The sequence below is a fragment of the Scyliorhinus torazame genome, chromosome 6 (genome assembly GCF_047496885.1).
Source record: "Scyliorhinus torazame isolate Kashiwa2021f chromosome 6, sScyTor2.1, whole genome shotgun sequence".
NCBI lineage: Eukaryota > Metazoa > Chordata > Chondrichthyes > Carcharhiniformes > Scyliorhinidae > Scyliorhinus > Scyliorhinus torazame.
The window spans coordinates 284,716,025-284,736,983 of NC_092712.1; the positions used below are offsets into that span (position 1 = coordinate 284,716,025).

The 20,959-nt window shown below is 49.2% G+C and overlaps 1 protein-coding gene across 4 annotated transcripts in view; it reads left to right on the forward strand.

Annotated features, from left to right (window-relative positions):
* Window positions 1–20,959, forward strand: part of LOC140425471 (catenin delta-2-like) — a 1,686,689-nt gene that overhangs the window by 612,480 nt on the left and 1,053,250 nt on the right. For all 4 annotated transcript variants that reach the window (XM_072509780.1, XM_072509779.1, XM_072509782.1 and 1 more), the window contains exon 3: window positions 6,596–6,729. In XM_072509780.1, the coding sequence (XP_072365881.1) occupies window positions 6,596–6,729 (134 nt within the window). The remainder of the gene's footprint in view (window positions 1–6,595; window positions 6,730–20,959) is intronic.

Here is a 20,959-nt window from a genome sequence, read left to right on the forward strand (position 1 = left end):
TGAAGTTGCTGAAAAGAGTGGTGATCCCTTGCAATATTGCCAGAGTGAATCATTTCATTAGCACGGATGTTGTATCAAGTGAGATACCTTTGCTTCTGAGCAGACCGTCAATGAAGAAAGCACACATGAAACTAGATAGGGAACAGGATAAGGCAACAGTTTTTGGAAAGACGGTGGACTTACAATTTACACAGTCGGGACACTATTGCATTCCATTACTGAAAAATAATATTTCAAGTAGAGTGGTTAAGGATGTGTTCATGGCAGTTGAAAATGGGACTTTAGCTGATAAAAAGCTTGTGGTATTAAAACTGCCTAGGCAATTTGCACATCTGTCTCCTCAGAGGCTGAAAAATGTATTAAAGGATGCGGGGGTAAGGGACGACGACTATACTAAACGGATAGAACAGGTTAGTGACCGCTGTGAAGTTTGTAGGAAGTACAGAAGGACACCAGCACGACCGATAGTAACCCTACCTTTGGCCAGGGATTTTAACGACATTGTGGCTGTGGACCTTAAGATCTGGGATAAGGCCATTTTTCCGAAAGGACAACTACCAAACGTTGGTACAAAGGTGACATACTTGCCTGAAGGGTATAGTCAATGGAAGGATGCAACTGTTATTAGAGCAGGAAAGGCCACTGGAAAGTATAAACATTGGTTGAATGTACAGCATTCAGGGGAAGGATTTAAGATAATGGATTGGGAACACGAAGTTCAAAAATGGAGGTCACAGAAACACAGTGCCAGTGCAGATAGTACATCGGTTAGTGAACAGGTCCGCAGGAAAAGGTCAAGAATTTTGAAAGGACATCCCACAGCAGATAGGAAAGATCAAGCAGCAGCAGTGTAGAACAAGTTACCAGGCAGGAGAGGGGACGTCGTTTATCAAGGTCTCGGAACATGAGTAAGACTACGAATACTAATAGGAGTAGAAGCCCACATGCACGTGAGACTTTGGTGGCTTCCAATAAATTATGTGAAAAGTTATCAAAGATGCTAAACAGCAAGAACTGCATAGTTGAAGTGAATTTGGGGTATACACGGAAGTACCGGATAGGGGACAAAGAGCTCTGTCCCACAGATGGATTTGCACGGAAAAGGTTCTTCCAGATGGAACTTATAAGGCAAAGGCCAGGCTTGTGGCAAGGGGATTTGAAGAAAACTTCGAAGATCAGGATTTAAGGGTAGATTCACCTACAGCAGGAAAGGTTAATTTTAAAGATCTTCTTTTAGCCACAAAGGCATGGGAATACAAATCTATAGATATGAAAGCTGCTTTCTTGCAGGGGCATCAGCTCCAGAGAGACATTTTTCTCCGTCCTCCGAAAGAAGCAGCTAACACAGAAGGGGTACTCTGGAAGTGGAACAAATGTGTATGTGGTTTAAATGTTGCATCTAGAGTCTGGTATTTTTCGTTAAGGTCAGTTTTGTTAAAGTTAGGCTGTTACCAGTTGAAAGTAGATCCGGTAATGTTTTATTGGCACTATAAAGGGAACCTTTCTGGCATCTTTATGATGCATGTCAAATAATTTTTGTGGAGTGGGACTAGTGATTTTGAAGCTTTTGTAATCTCTGGTTTGAGGAAAGAATTCAGGGTCGGAAGTCAGGCTTCCGGTGCATTTATATATATTGGACTGGAAATCGGACAGACTAAGCTAGGGGCAACTTTACGTCAGCAATCTTATTTGGAAAGCATCAGCCCAATAGCAATTAATCGTGGCCGGGTTTTCACAAAAAGATGCAAGATTTTCAAGATGGAAAAAGAGCAACTGCAAAGTTTAATTGGGCAACTGAATTGGTTAGGTAGACAGACTACACCGGACGTGAGTTTTGATGTCTTAGAGTTGAGTACAAAAATGAATGATCCCAAAGTGGAAGACATAATAAGAGCAAATAAAGCGTTGGGCCAAACTAAAAATGCAGGAGTGTGTTTTGAGATTCCCGGTTTTAGGTGACCTTAGGCACTTGAAATTCATAGTTTATAATGATGCGTCCTATGCAAATCAAGCACAGGAGGTTTTATAATTTTCCTCTTCAGGAACAATGGTAAATGTTGTCCTCTTGTGTGGGAAACAAAGAAAATAAGGAAAGTGGTCGAAAGCACTTTGGCTGCTGAGACGTTAAGCTTTGTAGTGGCGGTGGGTATGGCCTTTTATATATCTCAGATATTGACAGAAATTTAACTTTTGGATATTGTTAATGAAGGGTGCCTGTTTCTGTGACTTTTTTTCTTCTTCCCAAAAAAAAATTTGAAAAAAAAGAAGGGGGGAAATTGCGTGTGTGTTTTTGAGTTTCTTTAAATTTTGTTTTCACCTAATTATTTTTTTTCTCCAAGGGAGGGGAGACTGTTAAGTAATGGGTTAAGAGTTAAGTAATGCATTCAGAGACATTGCAGTTAGTTGTCTCATTTATGTTAAGTATCCAATGATTGACACTGATATGAAAAAGGGCTTCAGGTGGCCCTTGTGTCAGGTGGTGTGTTGTTAGAGTTTTGTGCAAAGGCTGTGGAAGTGAAATAAATGGTGTTTGGTGAAAAGGAACAGGACTTTTGACTCTTCATACAACAGGAACTAAAATGTATGGCAATGTACTCCTTGAAGTGGGACAATTCTTGTTTTTATAAGGATAATACAATTGAATTAAATGTTTATTACTGTAAAGAATAATGCAGTTGGAGGAATGTTGTAAATGTCTTTCTGAAGAATGAGTGTATTTTTTAAATAAAGACTGCAGTACATTCTTGGAACTTTATTGAAAATGAATCTCAGTATGGATCCTGAGGTCTGCCTTGAGTGAGTTGGCATGGCAGTTGCAAGGGCAAAGGATGATTGGTGCGGGCATGGGTTGGCATACATTGACACTAAAAGTTGGCATAGAGACATAAAGAGGCATGGCAGGGGATGAAAGGACATAGGTTGGTATGGAGGGTATAAGGGGCCACTGGGGGAGGTGTAGGGGCATCAATTGATATGGAGATGTAAAGCGCCATGGAGTTGGACAGAAGGCCATAGGTTGGCAATCGGGGTAATAAAGAACTGTGGGAGGGCCAAAGGGACATACATTGGCATGGTGGCTATAAAGAGCCACGGGGTGACTAGAGGAGCATAGGTTCACATGAAGTGTATGAAGAGCCATGGGGGCTGGGTAGAAGGCGTGAGGTTGCATAGCTTCACCTGGATAGGTAATGGGGAGTGTGTGGAGGGGCAAGGATCATGAGGGATGAGGGCTCGAGGGCTGTTTTATGTTTTTTTAATTAAACTTGAACACAAGTTCCAGAGCACCGAAGTGGACCTTGCGCCCAACTCACCTCTTTGCCAACAACCTCCACAATCGTCCGGAGTCACCTGGCCCAGTGCCCAGTGAACCAGAATACCCCGCAGTGAAAATTTGACATTCGCTCAGGCATTTTTAGAGTTTGGGTTTGTGGAACTGGGAATTCCCCTGACTCTGTAGCTTCGGCCCAAGTGGTCCACCCAGCCTTCCGCATTAATGTCAGTCCTCCTCCTGATCAGTCAACCAGGAATTTGAACATGGGATGTGTTTTAAGGCCTCGTTGAGTCCGACTTGGTGTCGGGATGAGGCCATTGGAATCTCGCAAGAGGCCTCTTGTGAGATATGCGACACTCAAAACGACTTGCGAGATTCAACAGAACCTCGTGAGATGCCAGGATCTGGATTGCACCCTTTTAGGCTCATTTAAATATGCCTTCATCAGATTCCCCCGGTGCCACGGACCTAATGGCCATGCCTGGGAGACCTCACCCGGGCGCTGTTTAGTACTAGTCCATTGGAGACCCTGTGTGGCAGGGGACAGGGCAGGAAGGCACCCTAACTCTCCCTTGGCACCTGGGCAGGGTGCCTGGGTGGCAGTATCTGGATGCTCTGATGTGAGGGTAGCCCTACCAAGTTTCGGGGCCTGAGGGGGCCATGCCCATGAAAGGGGTGATGAGGGGCGGTATTCATGATTGGGATGTGAAGGGCGGGTATGAAAGGGCCCCGTAAAGGTTGGGGGGGGTGAAGGGTGGGGGTCCTGTAAGGGGTGTCCTCACTTGGAAATGTGGGGAAATGGCCATGTGGATGCGGGGGTGCAGGAGAACCTCAGGCTCACTGAGAGATCGGGGCACCATTTCAGACTGGCAGCCCGAACTCTGAAAAAACTTCTAAGTGTGGGCTAGACCAGGTAGAAACTCCCCAAGACCCCCAAAATTGACTGGGAATGCGATGTAACAGAAATGAAACAGAGTCCCCTGTCGGGCGTGTTTAGTCGGGTGTTTCCTGGCGCTAGCAGTGCCGAGAATGACCCCACTATCTAACGGTATTCTTTTACATTTTGGGGCCTCAACAGGGAATGCCCCACTGAGGCTGCACTTAGTCCCATTTCTGGGACTGGGAGGAAGGATGTGATTGCACTGGAGGGAGTACAGAGGAGATTCAGCAGGATGTTGCTTGGGATGGAACATTTAAGTTATGACGAGAGATTGGATAGGCTTGGGTTGTTTTTGCTGGAGCAGAGGAGACCGAGGGGCGACCTGATCGAGATATGCAGCATTAAGAGAGGCATGGACAAGGTGGATTGGGAGCAGCTGTTACCCTTAGTTGAAGGATCAGTTATGAGGGGACACAAGGTTAAGGTGAGGGGCAGAAGGGTTAGGGTGGATTTGAGGAAAACCTTTTTTACCCAGAGGGTGGTGACGGTCTGGAATGCACTGCCTGGGAGCGTGTTAGTGGTGGGTTGCCTCACATCCTTTAAAAAGTACCTTGATGAGCACTTGGCAAGTCTTAACACTCAAGTGGGCCAAGTGCTGGCAAATGGGATTAGGTAGACAGGTCAGGTGTCTTTCATGCATTAGTGCAGACTCGATGGGCCAAAGAGCCTCTTCTGCACTCTGTTATTCTGTTATTCTGTGACTGGCTCCGCTCACATCTCGAGGCCCCCCATCGTGACCCCCAGACTTCCCAATGCCCCAACTCACCCATAAGGGGTCGTCAATGCCCTCACCTCATAAGGGCAGGACACCCCTGGGCCCAATCTCAAGCATGGGCAAAATGTTACCTGGGCACATTGGCACTGCCAGCATGCACAGATGGCACTATCAGGGTGACAAATTGCCAGTGCCAGAGTGCCCAGGTGGCCTTCGGGGACCACCCTGCCCAGAGCCCAGCCACACCAGGGGGCCCCCGATCCCTTGGGCCCCCAGGTGCCGGTACACCTGGCCACCATTTGTGGAAACCAGTACTACCGGTGCTCACTCAGGAACTCTGAGGCGTGAGGGTTAGATCCCACGCCTTGGGTAACTCCAGCGAGCACATCTCAAAGTGCTGCTTACTGCAGTGCTTTAATAATCAGATTAGCCAGATCTGGATCCCGTTAGATCTCGCAGGGCGTTACATTTTGCCCTAATAATGGATGAATACCGGTGTGGATTGTATCCAAAAACATAGCAGGATACACCCCGCCAAATTTGCCCAAAATTACACTTAACTGGAGACACTTCGAAATATTTTGCTTGAATTCTACACAGTATCAGTCTCTCTCAGTTAGAGGTGGAACACACAGGTTCAGGTCTGCTTAACATTTTGATTATGGAATCCCTACAGTGCAGAAGGAGGCCATTCAGCCCATCAAGCCTGCACCGATCCATATCCCACTCTAACCGTGCAACCCCATAATCTAACCGTTACATCCCTGGACACTAAGGGGCAATTTAACAAGGTCAATCCACCAGCTTGAGAGCTAATTAAACTCATCTCTGCCATGTAGATTTAACAGATTGCTAATCTTTGCTGAGTTAGGAACTTTGATCTTTTAACCATTGGTTTTCAACTTGGTGCAGACTAAAATCATCTTTAAGCCACTGCCAAACTTAGGTGCAGATTTTTGTTTGTAGAAGTTTGAATTCCATGATGCCAGGTGATGTTAGAAAAGAAAACAAGATTAAGAGGCACCAGAGAAGCGGCAAAAAAGATTTACAAAAATGATAGCAGATCTGAGATGGTCCAACTGTCAGGAAAAACTGAACAATCCCCCAGAAAAGGGAAGACTCAGGGGTGACCTGATAAGAGATCTTTAAGATTGTGAAAGGTTTAACGGGGTAGATGTACATCACTTGTGAGGGGGTCCATTAATCAAGGAGAAGCTTGATAATTACATGAGGAGAATGAAGATTTTGTTAAAAACATTTTTTTTTAAATACATTCTTTTTTCCAATTAAGGGGCAATTTAGCGTGGCCAATCCACCTAACCTGCACATCTTTGGGTTGTGGGGGTGAAACCCACGCAGCCACGGCGAGAATGTGCAAACTCCACACGGACAGTGGCCCAAGGCTGGGATTCGAACCGGGGTCCTCGGCGCCATGAGGCAGCAGTGCTTACCACTGCACCACCGTGCCGCCCAGAATGAGGATTTTATGATAGACTGCAGTTGGCTGGGAGGAGGGTTCTGGAGAGTATATGTACAGGTCTCGGCCAAGTGTCCTGTTTCTGTGCTGTGAAGTTGTATATAATCCTTGGAGGCACATGCCTGTTATCTTCATGTATTTGTTTTGTGTTTCTTCTCCCTTCCTCACCCCACTCCTTTCCAAAATATGCAGGAGTTATGCCAGTTCCAGACCAGCCATCTGCATCTGAAAAAAATAGCTTGCTGAGCCCCATGCTGACTGCTTCCAATGGAGATGGCTCCGAGCCAGAGACCACTTCTGCTATTCTGGCTTCAGTAAAGGAACAGGTAGGTGGCCATGTTCAGCCTTACTAAATATGTATCATGCTGAGTGAAAAACTGTGACACTGTGCTTTTCATCAGGGGAAGGGAAGAAATAAAAAAAACACTCTGAGAATCCCAAACTCAAAAGAAAGCTGTCTGATGCAAAAACTCTTAAAACGTATCTGTTCTATTGGCACTGAACACAGTTAGAGTTGCCAACTCTCCAGAATTGTCCTGTCCTCTCCAGGAATCTAAAATTATCTCCAGGACACTGCGTCAAGGAACTGGGAGAAAAATCAACAGGACATTAATTTTTTTAATTTCACAATTATAAACAAAAATATTGGAGAATGGCGGGGGGGGGGGGGGGGGGGTGGAAAGGTTGTTTGGCTCAGTCAAAAGTAAACCAATCACAATATTGTTACTTAACTTATGAATTGAATTGTGAAATATAAGCGGGATTAGCCTTTTTCCGGCGCGGGCAGCGGGATCGCCCGTTCCGGCAGCCGGCCAATGGGGTTTCCCATTGTGGCCATCCCATGCCGTCGTGAAACCCGTGGGCGCGCTGCAGGCGAAAAGGAACATCCTGCAACGGAGAATCCTGCAGTATGTGAAAACCAATAAAAACAATGTTTTTAAAAAGTCAACCAATCAGACCTGGCAATTGAAGTGGGAAGACAGATATCACCGGAATGGATGTTTTGGGTGATGAATGGTGGGAGCTTAGAGGTGGGGCAGTTTGAGACAGCAGGCCTCCAGGGACGCGTACAACCAGAGTTGGCAACGCTGGATAAAGTACCTAAAGACTTTTATGCATAGGCAAACCTGTTGACTGCGTTTTGAAATGTGTCGCGGTGAAAAGAAATGCTTATTAGAATTTGACATCTTTGCATTGGAAATGTGATAGTACATTTAAACTGCTGAAATCCATACAGGGACAAATGTATATTCCTATACTCATTGCTAAATTAAGACTTTTGCTTCAAAACAATGTGGATAAAACCTCCTGAGATGGCACGGCATGTGTTTTTTGGAAAAGCGCACATATTGAGCTGAGATGAAATTTTTGAAAACCAATTTCCTGATGCATCATTAGTTGTGTTTGGATGTGAGTCTCCATTTTGTATACTGCCCTCTTTATTTTTGAAAATAACTTGCCAAATGTCACTTTTATTTTCGACTTTGCGTGTGCCTTCACATTGGCTTGTTGGAAAAGTGAATCGATTGGTTCCATACTCTTACACCGTGAAAACCTTGTCAGCTTTTTCTTCCAAACCATATTTTGCAGATGCCCGAGGGTGAGGTGAACCCGGGGGCGAAGCATGTCTTCTGTTGCCTTCACTTCGTTTCGACAAAAAATCATCCTGGCCAAATTTTGCATTGTCTATCTTACAGGGTCTACCTCTCCGTCACTGTGCATTGTACGCTGAATGGCAGACGAGGTAGTCCCCAATAAATTAAGGCATTTCTTTTATTGACTTTTGGCAACGTGAACTAATTATGAAATATTTGTCACACTGCTGAAGAAAACTGCTTGGTACTTAGATGGTAAAGCTGACTAAGTTGCCTTTTCTTTGAAATAATACCCAGCTACGTTTATTGCTGCGCTGCTGCTCAGAGTGGAGAGTTTAATTGCATGTAGGGCATTGAAACCTAGAAGGGATTGCTACATAATCACTGCATTGGATGATGAATTGCAGATTCTGAGGGTAAGAGCATGTAAGTGACAGCAACTATCATTACAGCACGGATAGACTGCAATAATATATAGCTCTATTGATTGGCTTAAGGGACGGTATGCAGAATACAACAGCAGTTTAAGATGAAAGAAAAATTGCATAACATGGTGAAGGCTGGTGATAGAATCACCACTGGATGAAGTTTCATTGGACTTTTGTATTTTATTTTTATTCTTCGCATTTTTAACTCCACTGCGAAGAAGCCATCAGTGTGATTTCTTTTTCACAAAAAGACCACGGTTGATTGAAGCGTTTCAAAGAATGGCAGACTCCTTTGTGAGAATGGATTGCAACACAGAGTAGGATTTCAGATTAAATTTACTGCAGGCTCTTTAAGGGAGGGGGGGGGGGGGGGCGCACCTATTTGGAAACTATAAATACAACAAGTGTTGCCAGCAAGATGTAAATAACCAATGATGTCAGGCCCTTCCCTCTTCCAATCCTCCGTGACCCTGACGCCACTCTACTAACAGCTCGCCCCATCTCCACCGTTATCGCCCCCCCCCTTGCTAGACCCGAGTCTCCATGCAAACTGCCAGCCTCCTGCTCCCAGCCCTTGTAGAGTTCATCAAGGGAAGCCAGTGACCTGAAATAAACCTGCACCAAGCTGACTGGTGCACACCACCATTAAATGATTCTGAACCGGATGCCAGGACTGACGTGCCACTGACTTCATCTTGAAGATGGGTCATAATTTTTAAACATTTTGCGCAAATGAGTATTCACGCCAATGCAAATGTATTAGAAGTGGGAACCAGCCACAGGATGGTGTGAGGCCCAACACATCAAAAACACACCACTAACTTAATCTCTTGTATCTCAATCCACTGTCAGGAAATGGAATTGCAGAATTGTTACAGCATAGATGGAGGCCATTTGGCCCATCATGTCCGCACCGGCCCTCCAGATGAGCATCAGGACTTAGTGCCATTCCCCTGCCTTTTCTCTGTACCGCTGCACATCATTTCTATTCAAGCGATCATTTAATACCCTCTTTAATGACACGATTGAACCTGCCTTCACCACACTTCCAGGCAGTGCATTCCAGAGCCGTACCATTCATTGTGGAAGAAAAATATTTCTCAAATCACATTTGCTTCTTTGTAAATCACTTTAAATCTGTACCGTCTCATTCTTGATCCCTTTACGAGCGGGAACAATGGGTGGGATTCTCAGGGGCAGGGCCAGAGAATCGCCACGACCGGTGCAAATCGCCACACCGCCAGGACATGATTCTTCGCAGAGCGGAGAATTGGTGCCGGCGTGGTCGGCACGGCGCTGGTCGGGGGCTGCTCTACGCCCCCCCCCCCGGCAATTCTCGGCCAGGCCAAGCAGCCGCAACAAAAAACCCAAGTCCCGCTGGTGCCATTCTAACCTGGTCTTAGCGGCGTGGGTCGCTGGCCGTGCTGGCCCCCTGTGAAGAGGGGGGGGGGCGGGTTCAGCGAAACTATCTCTTAAAACTGAATCGTTAGCATGAGTAGCTTTACATAAGTTGTTTTATTAAGGATTGAGATGAATTATAGGACTGAGTAATCATTATTAACCATTAAACATGTATTTTTAGGACATAGCAGTAATAATTAATAAATGGGATTTAGGATAGCTCACTTGACCAAAAGGACTTTACTTCTGACATCTTGGGCGCGATTCTCCCCTACCCGGCGGGGCGAGGGGTTCCGGCGTAATGGAGTGGAGGGAACTACTCTGGCATCGGGCCGCCCCAAAGATGTGGAATTCTCCGCATCTTTATGGGCCAAGCCCTCACCTTGAGGGGCTAGGTCCGCGCCGGAGTGGTTTCCGCTCCGCCGGCTGGCGGGAAAGGTCTTTGGCACCACGCCAGCCGGCAGCAAAAGGTCTTTGCCGGGCGACGCATGCGCATGCGCAGGGGAGGTGGTCTCTTCCGCCTCCGCCATAGTGAAGACCATGGCGAAGGGGGAAGAAAAAGAGTGCCCCCACGGCACAGGCCCGCCCGCGGATTGGTGGGCCCCGATCGCGGGCCAGGCCACCGTGGAGGCACCCCAGTGGGCCAGATCGCCCCACGCCCCCCCCCCCCCCCAGGACCCCGGAGCCCGCCCGCGCCGCCTGCTCCCGCCGTTCAAAAGGTGGTTGAATCCACGCTGGCGGGAGAGGGTTGACAGTGGCGGGACTTCGGCCCATCGCGGGCTGGAGAATCGCCGGGGGTGGGCCCGCCGACCGGCGCTATTCCCACCGACCGGCGTGGCGCGATTCCTGCCCCCGCCGAATCTCTGGTGGCGGAGAATTCGGGACACGGCGGGGGGCGGGATTCACGCAAGCCCTGGGCGATTCTCCGACCCGGTGGGGGGTCAGAGAATCGCGCCGCTTGTCTTTCTGTTCTGTATCTCACAAACAGTCAGCAAGCTGCTGGGATTGTAAGCAGCTGTCAGGATGTTGATCAATCATGCGCTGCTTGCGACTCTATTGGATGAAGTTTAAACACTGCTTGCAATTCTATTGGATAAGTTTAAAAGAAGCAGCTTCAGGGATTGGATCGCGTTCAACTGGGGTGGGCTATTGAATTTTGAATGTTGTAGAAGTACTGTGTTCTGGGGCGAAATTCTCCCGAAACGGCGCGATGTCCGCCGACTGGCGCCCACAACGGCGCCAATCAGACGGGCATCGCGCCGCCCCAAAGGTGCGTTTGGGGGCCGAGCCCCAACATTGAGGGGCGAGGCCGACGCCGGAGGAATTTCCGCCCCGCCAGCTGGTGGAAACGGCCTTTGTTGCCCCGCCAGCTGGCGCGGAAATGACATCTCGGGGCGGCGCATGCGCGGGAGCGTCAGCGGCCGCTGACAGTTTCCCACGCATGCGCAGTGGAGGGAGTCTCTTCCATGGCGGAGGCGGAAGGGAAAGAGTGCCCCCAAGGCACAGGCCCGCCCGCGGATCGGTGGGCCCCGATCACGGGCCAGGCCACCGTGGGGGCACCCCCCTGGGGCCAGATCGCCGCGCCCCCCCCCAGGACCCTGGAGCCTGCCCACGCTGCCTTGTCCCGCCGTTCAAAAGGTGGTTTAATCCACGCCGGCGGGACAGGCAATTTATCGGCGGGACTTCGGCTCATCCGGGCCGGAGAATCGCGGGGGGTGGCCCGCCAACCGGCGCGCCGCGATTTCCGCCCCCGCCGAATATCCGGTACCGGAGACTTCGGCAACCAGCGGGGGCGGGATTCACGCCAGCCCCCGGCGATTCTCCGACCCGGCGGGGGTTCGGAGAATGACGCCCCTGGTCTTTGTTCGGTAGAACAGGTCTTGGCGAATATCAATAAAGAACAAACAAAAGCACAGCACAGGAACAGGCCCTTAGGCCCTCCAAGCCCGTGCCGACCATGCTGCCCATCGAAACTAAACTCTTCTACACTTCCTGGGTCCGAATCCCTCTATTCCCATCCTATTCATGTATTTTTCAAGATGCCCCATATATGTCACTATCCTCCCTGCTTCCATCACCTCCGGCAGCGAATTCCAGGCACCCACTACCCTCTGTGTAAAAAAACTTGCCTCGTACATCTCTTCTAAACCTTGCCCCTCGCACCTTAAACCTATGCCCCCTAGTAATTGACCCCTCTACTCTGGGGAAAAGCCTCTGACTATCCACTCTGTCTATGCCCCTCATAATTTTGTAGACCTCTATCAGGTCGCCCCTCAACCTCCGTCGTTCCAGTGAGAACAAACCGAGTTTATTAAACCGCTCCTCATAGCTAATGCCCTCCATACCAGGCAACATCTTGGTAAATCTCTTCTGCATCCTCTCTAAAGCCTCCACATCCTCTGGTAGTGTGGCAACCAGAATTGAACACTATACTCCAAGTGTGGCCTAACTAAGGTTCTATACAGCTGCAACATGACTTTCCAATTCTTATACTCAATGCCCCGGCCAATGAAGGCAAGCATGCCGTATGCCTTCTTGACTACCTTCTCCACCTGTGTTGCCCCTTTCAGTGACCTGTGGACCTGTACACCTAGATCTCTCTGACTTTCAATACTCTTGAGGATTCTGCCATCCACTGTGTATTCCCTACCTGCATTAGACCTTCCAAAATGCATTACCTCACGTTTATCTGGTGATATACCCTCAATTACGACTCAGGAGAGGAGTTTGATAATACAAAGGCTTTAATAACAAGAAAACCAGACAGCTGCCGAGAAGTGTGCTCACTGCACGCTGCCTACTGAACGTAACCTTATATACAGCTTCCTAGGGGCGGAGCCGGAGGCGGAGTCCCCCAGGGTTCCAAACCCGGTCTTAAAGGTACATATGTATTAAAGGTACATATGTATACAGATATCATTCATCACATCTGGATTAAACTCCATCTGCCAAGACTCCAAACAATCTAAATCCTGCTGTATCCTCTGACAGTCCTCATCGCTATCCGAAATTCCACCAACCTTTGTGTCGTCTGCAAACTTACTAATCAGAGCAGTTACATTTTCCTCCAAATCATTTATATATACTACAAAGAGCAAAGGTCCCAGCACTGATCCCTGCGGATCACCACTAGTCACAGCCCTCCAATTAGAAAAGCATCCTTCCATTGCTACTCTCTGCCTTCTATGACCTAGCGAGTTCTGTATCCACCTTGCCAGCTCACCCCTGATCCCGTGTGACTTCACCTTATGTACCAGTCTACCATGAGGGACCTTGTCAAAGGCCTTACTGAAGTCCATCGAGAGAACATCCACTGCCCTACCTGCATCAATCATCTTTGTGACCGCTTCGAAAAACTCTATCCAGTTAGTGAGACACGACCTCCCGTTCACAAAACCATGCTGCCTCTCACTAATACGTCCATTTGCTTCCAAATGGGAGTAGATCCTGTCTCGAAGAATTCTCCCCAGTATTTTCCCTACCACTGACGTAAGGTTCACCGGCCTGTAGTTCCCTGGATTATCCTTGCTACCTTTCTTAAACAAAGGAACAACATTGGCTACTCTCCAGTCCTCCGGGACATCACCTGAAGACAGTGAGGATCCAAAGGTTTCTGTTAAGGCCTCAGCAATTTCCTCTCTAGCCCCCTTCGGCATTCTGGGGTAGATCCCATCCGGCCCTGGGGACTTATCTACCTTAATATTTTTCAAGCGCCCAACACCTCGTCTTTTTGGATCTCAAGGTGACCCAGGCTATCTACACACCCTTCTCCAGACTCAACATCCACCAATTCCTTCTCTTTAGTGAATACAGATGTAAAGTATTCATTTAGTACCTCCCCCATTTCCTCTGGCTCCACACATAGATTCCCTTGCCTTTCCTTCAGCGGGCCAACCCTTTCCCTGGCTACCCTCTTGCTTTTTATGTATGCGTAAAAAGCCTTGGGATTTTCCTTAACCCTATTTGCCAATGAAAAGTCTGTCAATATCCAGTCTGTTCACCGTGTACACGTAACAAGCTTGATTAAATAGCCATCTTGTCCAGATTGTCATGTTTTTGGTTCTCTCTGTACTGAGCTGAGCCACAGTGAACAACCCCACGTGGAAGAACTCAAGCCACAGGTCTTGAAACTGCTCCTACATCCTGTAGGGGCCAGAATTGCTGATCCTGAGGCCATGTTGATGCCGTCGGTAAACACGACGGCGTTTACGACGGCATCAGCACTTGGCCTCAGGATCAGAGAATTCCGCCCAGTGCCTCGCTATCTACTCTGTCCAGCCCCCTCATGATTATTAACATCTCTATCAAATCTCCTCTTCTCTCCAAGGAGAGTAGTCCCAACCTCTCCAATCTGTACTCCTAACTGAAGTTTGTGATCCCTGGAACCATTCTTGTGAATCTCTTCTGCACTCTCTGCAATGCATTCACATCCTTCCTATAGTGTGACGCCCAGAGCTGTACATAATACTCCAGGTGAGGCCTAACTACTGTCTTGTATAAATTCAGCATAACCTCCTTGCTCTGTAATCTACACCCTATTATAAAGCCCACAATACCAAATGCTTTACTAACTGCTCTCACCACTTGACCTGCCACCTTTAATGATCTATGCACAGATACGCCCAGGTCCCTCTGCTCCTAACAACCTCAGGAATTTTACCCTTTATTTTATTTTGCCTTTCCATGCTCTTCCGACCAAAATGCATCACTCACACAGCTGAAATTTCAGCTCCCTCCTAATTCAGTCATCCTGCACATTTCCCACTCATGCAGGCTCCCTTCCTTTTACTGAGACAGGCAAGGTCCATCTTACCATTGAGACAGGCAGGGGACACTTAACACAGAATCATCTGAATATTTCTTTCTGTTCATATAAATTTTGTAATCACTAGGTTTCAGGAGATGATGGTCGGAATTTTCCAGCTGGTGCGATTCACTTTTCTCGCCGGCAGCGCACTCCCGCCCATGGATTCCACGGCGATGTGGGGTGGTTACGATGGGAAATCCCATTGACAGTGAAGTGTTGGATGTTCTGGATCACAAACAGGTCACCAACACTGGAAGTGGTGCAACTCTATTTTATTATAAGGTTAACTATATTAACATACTTGAACTGTGGGTAAATGCAATACCAGCTTTAACTGTTGACCCTTGCCTAGTCCTAACCAGGTGATGCACTCAGCACATGGTGAATGTCTGTGTTGCAGGTTGTGAGCTCTGTGCTCCGAGCTAGCTGCTACTAGAATGAGCGGGAACTCTCCTGTCCCCTGTCTTTATAGTGCGTGTGCTCTCACTGGTGATTGGCTGCGGTGTTGTGTATGCTGATTGGTCCCACTGCATGTCCATCAGTGTGTGTGTGTCTGCACCATAATATACTGGTGTATATTGTGACATCCCCCCTTTTATATAAAAACATGTGCCTGCGTGACAATAAATATTGTGTAGTGAATGTACCTGCGTATGTGTGTGCGTGTTATTTACATGACTATGTACATGGGGCTAATCTATTTACACGGGAAGGTGCCTGGTGCAGAGAAATAGGGTGTCACACCAACAACAAAATGAACATTATATACAAACTACTGGAACGTTGAAACAGGATAACAGAACAGAGCAAAGAGACCAACATTGTAAAACTCATAAGTCAAGTCTCTGAGGTGGGCGACAAATTCTGGTTGACTGCCTCAAGGGTGGGTCAGGAGCCACCGGCTGAGGAACGGGCTGGGCCACGGCAGAGTGAGGAGGATGCAGAGTATTCAGAATCTCCACATAGTCCAGGTTGGGGACAACAGGAGGGCGTGGCACCGGTGGAGGATCACGTAGTGAGCGTGGAACGAGATGAAGGGCACGCCGATTGTGGCAGCGAATGGAACCATCTGGCAGACGAACCAGGAACGAGCGGGGAGCCACCTGCCGAAGAACCACAGCAGTTGCAGACCAGCCACCCTCCGGAAGATGGATGCGGAAGTTGTCATCCGGCGCCAGAGCAGGGAGATCAGTCGCCCGAGCGTCATGCGCTGCCGTGTGTTGTGCACGAGACTGTTGCATCCGCTGAAGGACCGGAACGTGGTTGAGGTCTGAGACATGAATGGACGGCACGGTGGTCCTGAGGGTGCGACCCATGAGCAGCTGGGCTGGCGACAGGCCCGTGGAGAGTGGGGCCGAACGATAGGCCAGCAAGGCGAGGTAGAAGTCAGATCCTGCATCAGCAGCCTTGCAGTGGAGCCGTTTGACGATGTGGACGCCCTTTTCCGCTTTGCCATTGGACTGGGTGTGCAGGGGACTGGATGTCACATGCACAAAGTTGTACCTGCTGGCAAAGTTGGACCATTCCTGGCTCGCGAAGCAGGGGCCATTGTCCGACATCACAGTGAGTGGGGTGCCGTGACGAGCAAAGGTCTCCTTGCAGGCACGGATGACCACCGATGATGTGATGTCGTGCAGGTGTACGACCTCCGGGTAGTTCGAAAAATAGTCTACAATCGGAACATAGTCCCTGCCGAGCGCACGGAACAGGTCAACGCCTACCTTCGACCAAGGGGATGTGACCAACTCATGGGGCTGTAGGGTCTCACGTGGTTGGGCCGGCTGGAACCGTTGACAGGTGGGGCAGTTGAGCACTGTGTTGGCGATGTCCTCATTGATGCCGGGCCAGTACACAGCCTCTCGGGCCCTCCGTCGGCACTTCTCCACGCCAAGATGGCCCTCGTGTAACTGTTCCAAAACGAGCTTGCGCATGCTGTGCGGGATCAGGATGCGGTCCAGCTTCAGGAGGACACCATTGACTACTGCCAGATCGTCTCTGATATTGTAGAACTGCAGGCATTGACCCTTCAGCCACCCGTCCATCATGTGGCGCATGACACGCTGTAGTAGGGGGTCAGCCGCAGTTTCGCGGCGAATGTGGATAAGGCGTTCATCCGTGGCCGGCAGATTGGAGGCCGTGAAGGCCACATGGGCGTCAACCTGGCAGACGAACCCCTCTGGGTCACACAGGGTGTTGACTGCCCTGGACAGAGCGTCGGCTATGATCAGGTCCTTGCCCGGGGTGTAGGAGCTGGAAATCGTACTGCCAAAGTTTAAGCAGGATGCGCTGGAAGCGAGGGGTCATATCATTCAGGTCTTTTTGTACAATGTTGACCAGCGGGCGATGGTCGGTCTCGACAGTGAATTGGGGGAGGCCGTACACGTAATCATGAAATTTGTCGTCAACAGGCCCAGGCACTCCTTTTTGATCTGCACGTAGCGCTGTTCCGTGGGGGTCATGGCACGTGACGCATATGCAACGGGGGCCCATGATGAGGCCTCATCACATTGCAGGAGCACTGCCCCAATGCCGGATTGGCTGACATCCGTTGAAATTTTTGTTTCCTTCGTGGGATCAAAAATGCCAATACCGGGGCCGTGGTAAGCTTGGTCTTAAGCTCCCCCCATTCGCGCTCGTGGGCGGGAAGCCATTGGAAGTCTGTCGTCTTCCTGACCAGGTTCAGGAGAGCTGTGGTATGGGAGGCGAGGTTGGGGGTGAACTTCCCCAGGGAGTTGACCATGCTCAAAAATCGGAGGACCGCCTTCTTATCCGCTGGCTTCTGCATGGCCGTGATGGCTGCCACCTTGTCCGCACCCGGCTGCACACCCAACCGGGAGATGTGGTCCCCTAGGAACTTGAGTTCCGTCTGGCCGAAGGAATATTTGGCTCTGTTGAGGCGAAGGCCTTGGTCCCGTATTTGTTTGAAAATGCGCTGGAGGCGACTGATATGCTCTTGCGGGGTGGTGGACCAAATGATGATGTCATCAACATAGACGCGCACACCCTCAATGCCCTCCATCATTTGCTCCATGAACCGGTGGAATGCTTCTGATGCTGATATAATCCCAAACGGCATCCTGTTGTAGCAGTGTCTGCCAAACGGGGTATTAAAGGTACACAGTTTTCTGCTGGACCTGTCTAGTTGAATTTGCCAGAATCCTTTCGCGTCGGCAAGTTTGGTGAAGATATTGGCCTGAGCCATCTCGCACGTGATCTCCTCGCGCTCTCTCATTATGTTGCGATTCAGATCCTTTGGGTCAATGCAGATCCAGAGCTCGCCGGAAGGCTTCTTTACGCACACCATGGAACTGACCCAGTCGGTTGGTTCCGTCACTCTGGAGAGCACTCCTTGGTCCTGGAGGTCCTGCAGCTGCTGCTTGAGGCGGTCCTTGAGGGGTGCTGGGACTCTGCAAGGTGCATGAACCACAGGCGTGGCGTCTTGTTTGAGCAGGATTTTGCAAGTGTATGGAAGCGTGCCCATGCCTTCGAAAACGTCGCGGTGCTGGTCGATGATGGAATTGAGTTGCGCCCTGAAGTCCGCATCCTGGAAGGCAGACGTGTCCTCTGGAGAGAGAGAGTGTACTCGTTGAACGAGGTTTAGGAGTTTGCACGCCTGTGCGCCTAACAGAGAGTCCTTCGTGGAGCCCACGATCCTGAAGGGAAGGATGGCTGTTCACGAGTTGTGCGTCACTTCGAGTTGGCATGAACCGGTAGCAAGAATGACGTTGCCATTGTAGTCCACTAGTTGGCAGGTCGATGGAAGAATGGTTGATTTAACCCCAAGTGTCTGAAAGGCTGACCACGCTAGGAGATTAGCAGAAGCACCAGTGTCCAGGCAGAATGTGATCTGGGATCGGTTGACCGTCAGCATGGCACACCACTCATCGTCTGGATCAATGCTGTGCACCGACAGCGGCTGGTGGTTTTGATTCGGGGACATCCCGGTTCTTTGTTATAACAGCGACTCGAAAAGGCTCCCTCAGGTCCTCGGTGTCACTGGTCTGCGGGAAGTCGGAATCGGACTCGGTAAACGTGGGTTGAATTGCCCGAACGTTCCTGCGAGGCTGGCTGAAGCGATGCGAATTGGCAGGCTGAGCTGCTCGACAGCAGGCAGCATAGTGGCCAAGTCTGCCACATCGTAGGCATTGTCGCGATTTTGAAGGACATTGCCGCTTTAAATGGGCGGAGCCACAGTTGCCGCACGTCGTGACGTCAGTACACTTATTGCGCCACCGCGCATGCGCGGTGCGGTCCTGCGTGGTGTGCGCCTGCGCATCACGTTCCTCCACGTCACCGTCCCCTCGTTTGGTGCGTACAAGTGCGGGAGGCCACGAAAAGCGCGCGAAATAGCCGCCCTCAACCAGGCTGCAGCCTTGGAGATGTTCAATTGTTTGGACCCGTTCCGCCTCGTGGGGACCTTGCTGCGCCGTTTCAGCCGCCTGTATGTGGGAGTATCGGCTGGTGGCATTTTCATGCAGGATACAAGTCTCGATGGCAGTCGCTAGGGTGAGTTGCTTAACTTTGAGGAGCTGCTGACGCAGGGGGTCCGACAGAACACCAAATACGATCTGGTCACGTATCATATCGTGGGCCCATAGCCGCAGGACTGCGCAAGGGTGCGGAGGTGTGTTAAAAAGGATTGGAAAGGCTCGTCCTTACACTGCAAGCGCTCCTGGAACAGGTATCTTTCGAAGCTTTCATTGACCTCTATGCTGAAGTGGGTATCGAATTTGAGGAGAACCGTCTTGTACTTTGTCTTGTCCTCGTCGTCTGCGAATGTGAGGGAGTTGAAGATGTGGATGGCGTGTTGCCCAGTCGTGGAGAGGAGCAGAGCAATCTTCCTGGTGTCTGAGGCGTTCTCCCTGTCCCTGGCTTCGAGGAAGAGCTGGAAGCGCTGTTTAAAAATCTTCCAATTGACCCCGAGATTGCCGGCGAAGCGGAGCAGCGGCGGCGGGTTGATGTTCTCCATGCTTCAGGATGCCGGAATGCTGATTAGTTGCAGGTGGGTCTCAGAAGTGCTAGCATGCAACCACTCCTGGTACCATGATGTTCTGGGTTTTCTGGATCACGAACAGGTCACCAACACTGGAAGTGGTGCAACTCTATTTTATTATAAGGTTAACTATATTAACATACTTGAACTGTGGGTTAATGCAATACCAGCTTTAACTGTTGACCCTTGCCTGGTCCTAACCAGGTGATGCACTCAGCACACGGTGAATGTCTGTGTTGCAGGCTGTGAGCTCTGTGCTCCGAGCTGGCTGCTACTAGAATGAGCTGGAACTCCCCTGTCCCCTGTCTTATACTGGTGTATATTATGACAGACAGGTGGCGGGAAGGCACCGCTGAGAAACAGCCCGACATGTGGCTTAGCTCCTCAAATCCAGCCTCTGCCATATTTTGAATCAGTTCTGGAAATTCCTGACAGCAACCTTCCAATTTTTATGTTTCCCAGAGAAAACAAGAGCAATGGAGGGAAGGAGCACAGGTACACGGTTCCCACTTGCCAATACTCTGACCAGCAAACATCGTCAGCAGCACACTTGCCCGAATTTATCTGGGTGATTCCAATTTATGGAGGCAGTGACAAAGTTGTGCGCGCGCTGCATTCAGACTCTCGAAACTTTGACAGTCAATAGCTGCCATGTCACATCAGCCATCACCTTTTACCCCTCAACTTTCTTGTGGTAATGATGCAGTGCCTTGCTGTGATGCAGGAGTGTCACCTCTCTTACATCCATCTCAGGTCAACCTTTGACTGTTTCATCACCCATGAATCAGTGGGTTGAGTCTTGAACCATTTTGTCATTTTCCTCCTGCCTGCCTGAATTGTATACACCTTGGATTTCCCGTCACATTTTCTCCTCTCTCCTCCCGCTTCCTTTTACCTCGTTATGTTTTGGATGAGAGGATTTCACAAAAGATCTCACAGAACTATTCGCCCCATTGCCCTGGACAACATTTATTACTTAAAGAACATTTGTACGAGCAGACTATCTCCTCATTATCACATAGCTGTTTTTGAGACCCTGCTGTGCACAAATTGGCGACTGTATTATCGACATTATTTCAGAAATGCTTCATTGAGCCCTTTGCATTGTCCTGTGGTCAGGAAATCCTCGAAATGTAAGTCTTTCTGTCAAATCCGTTCTCCAAAAGGATTGAAAGGCTTTTCTAATAATTGGTAGATGGTGTCAATCTCTACAAAATATTCAAAAAGCAATTTCTTTACCCCCTATAGTCGTGACTATATTTGGATGAGGCGGGAAATTAACATTCTTGAAATACAAAAATAAATAAAGCACGTTATTATGGATTCATTAAA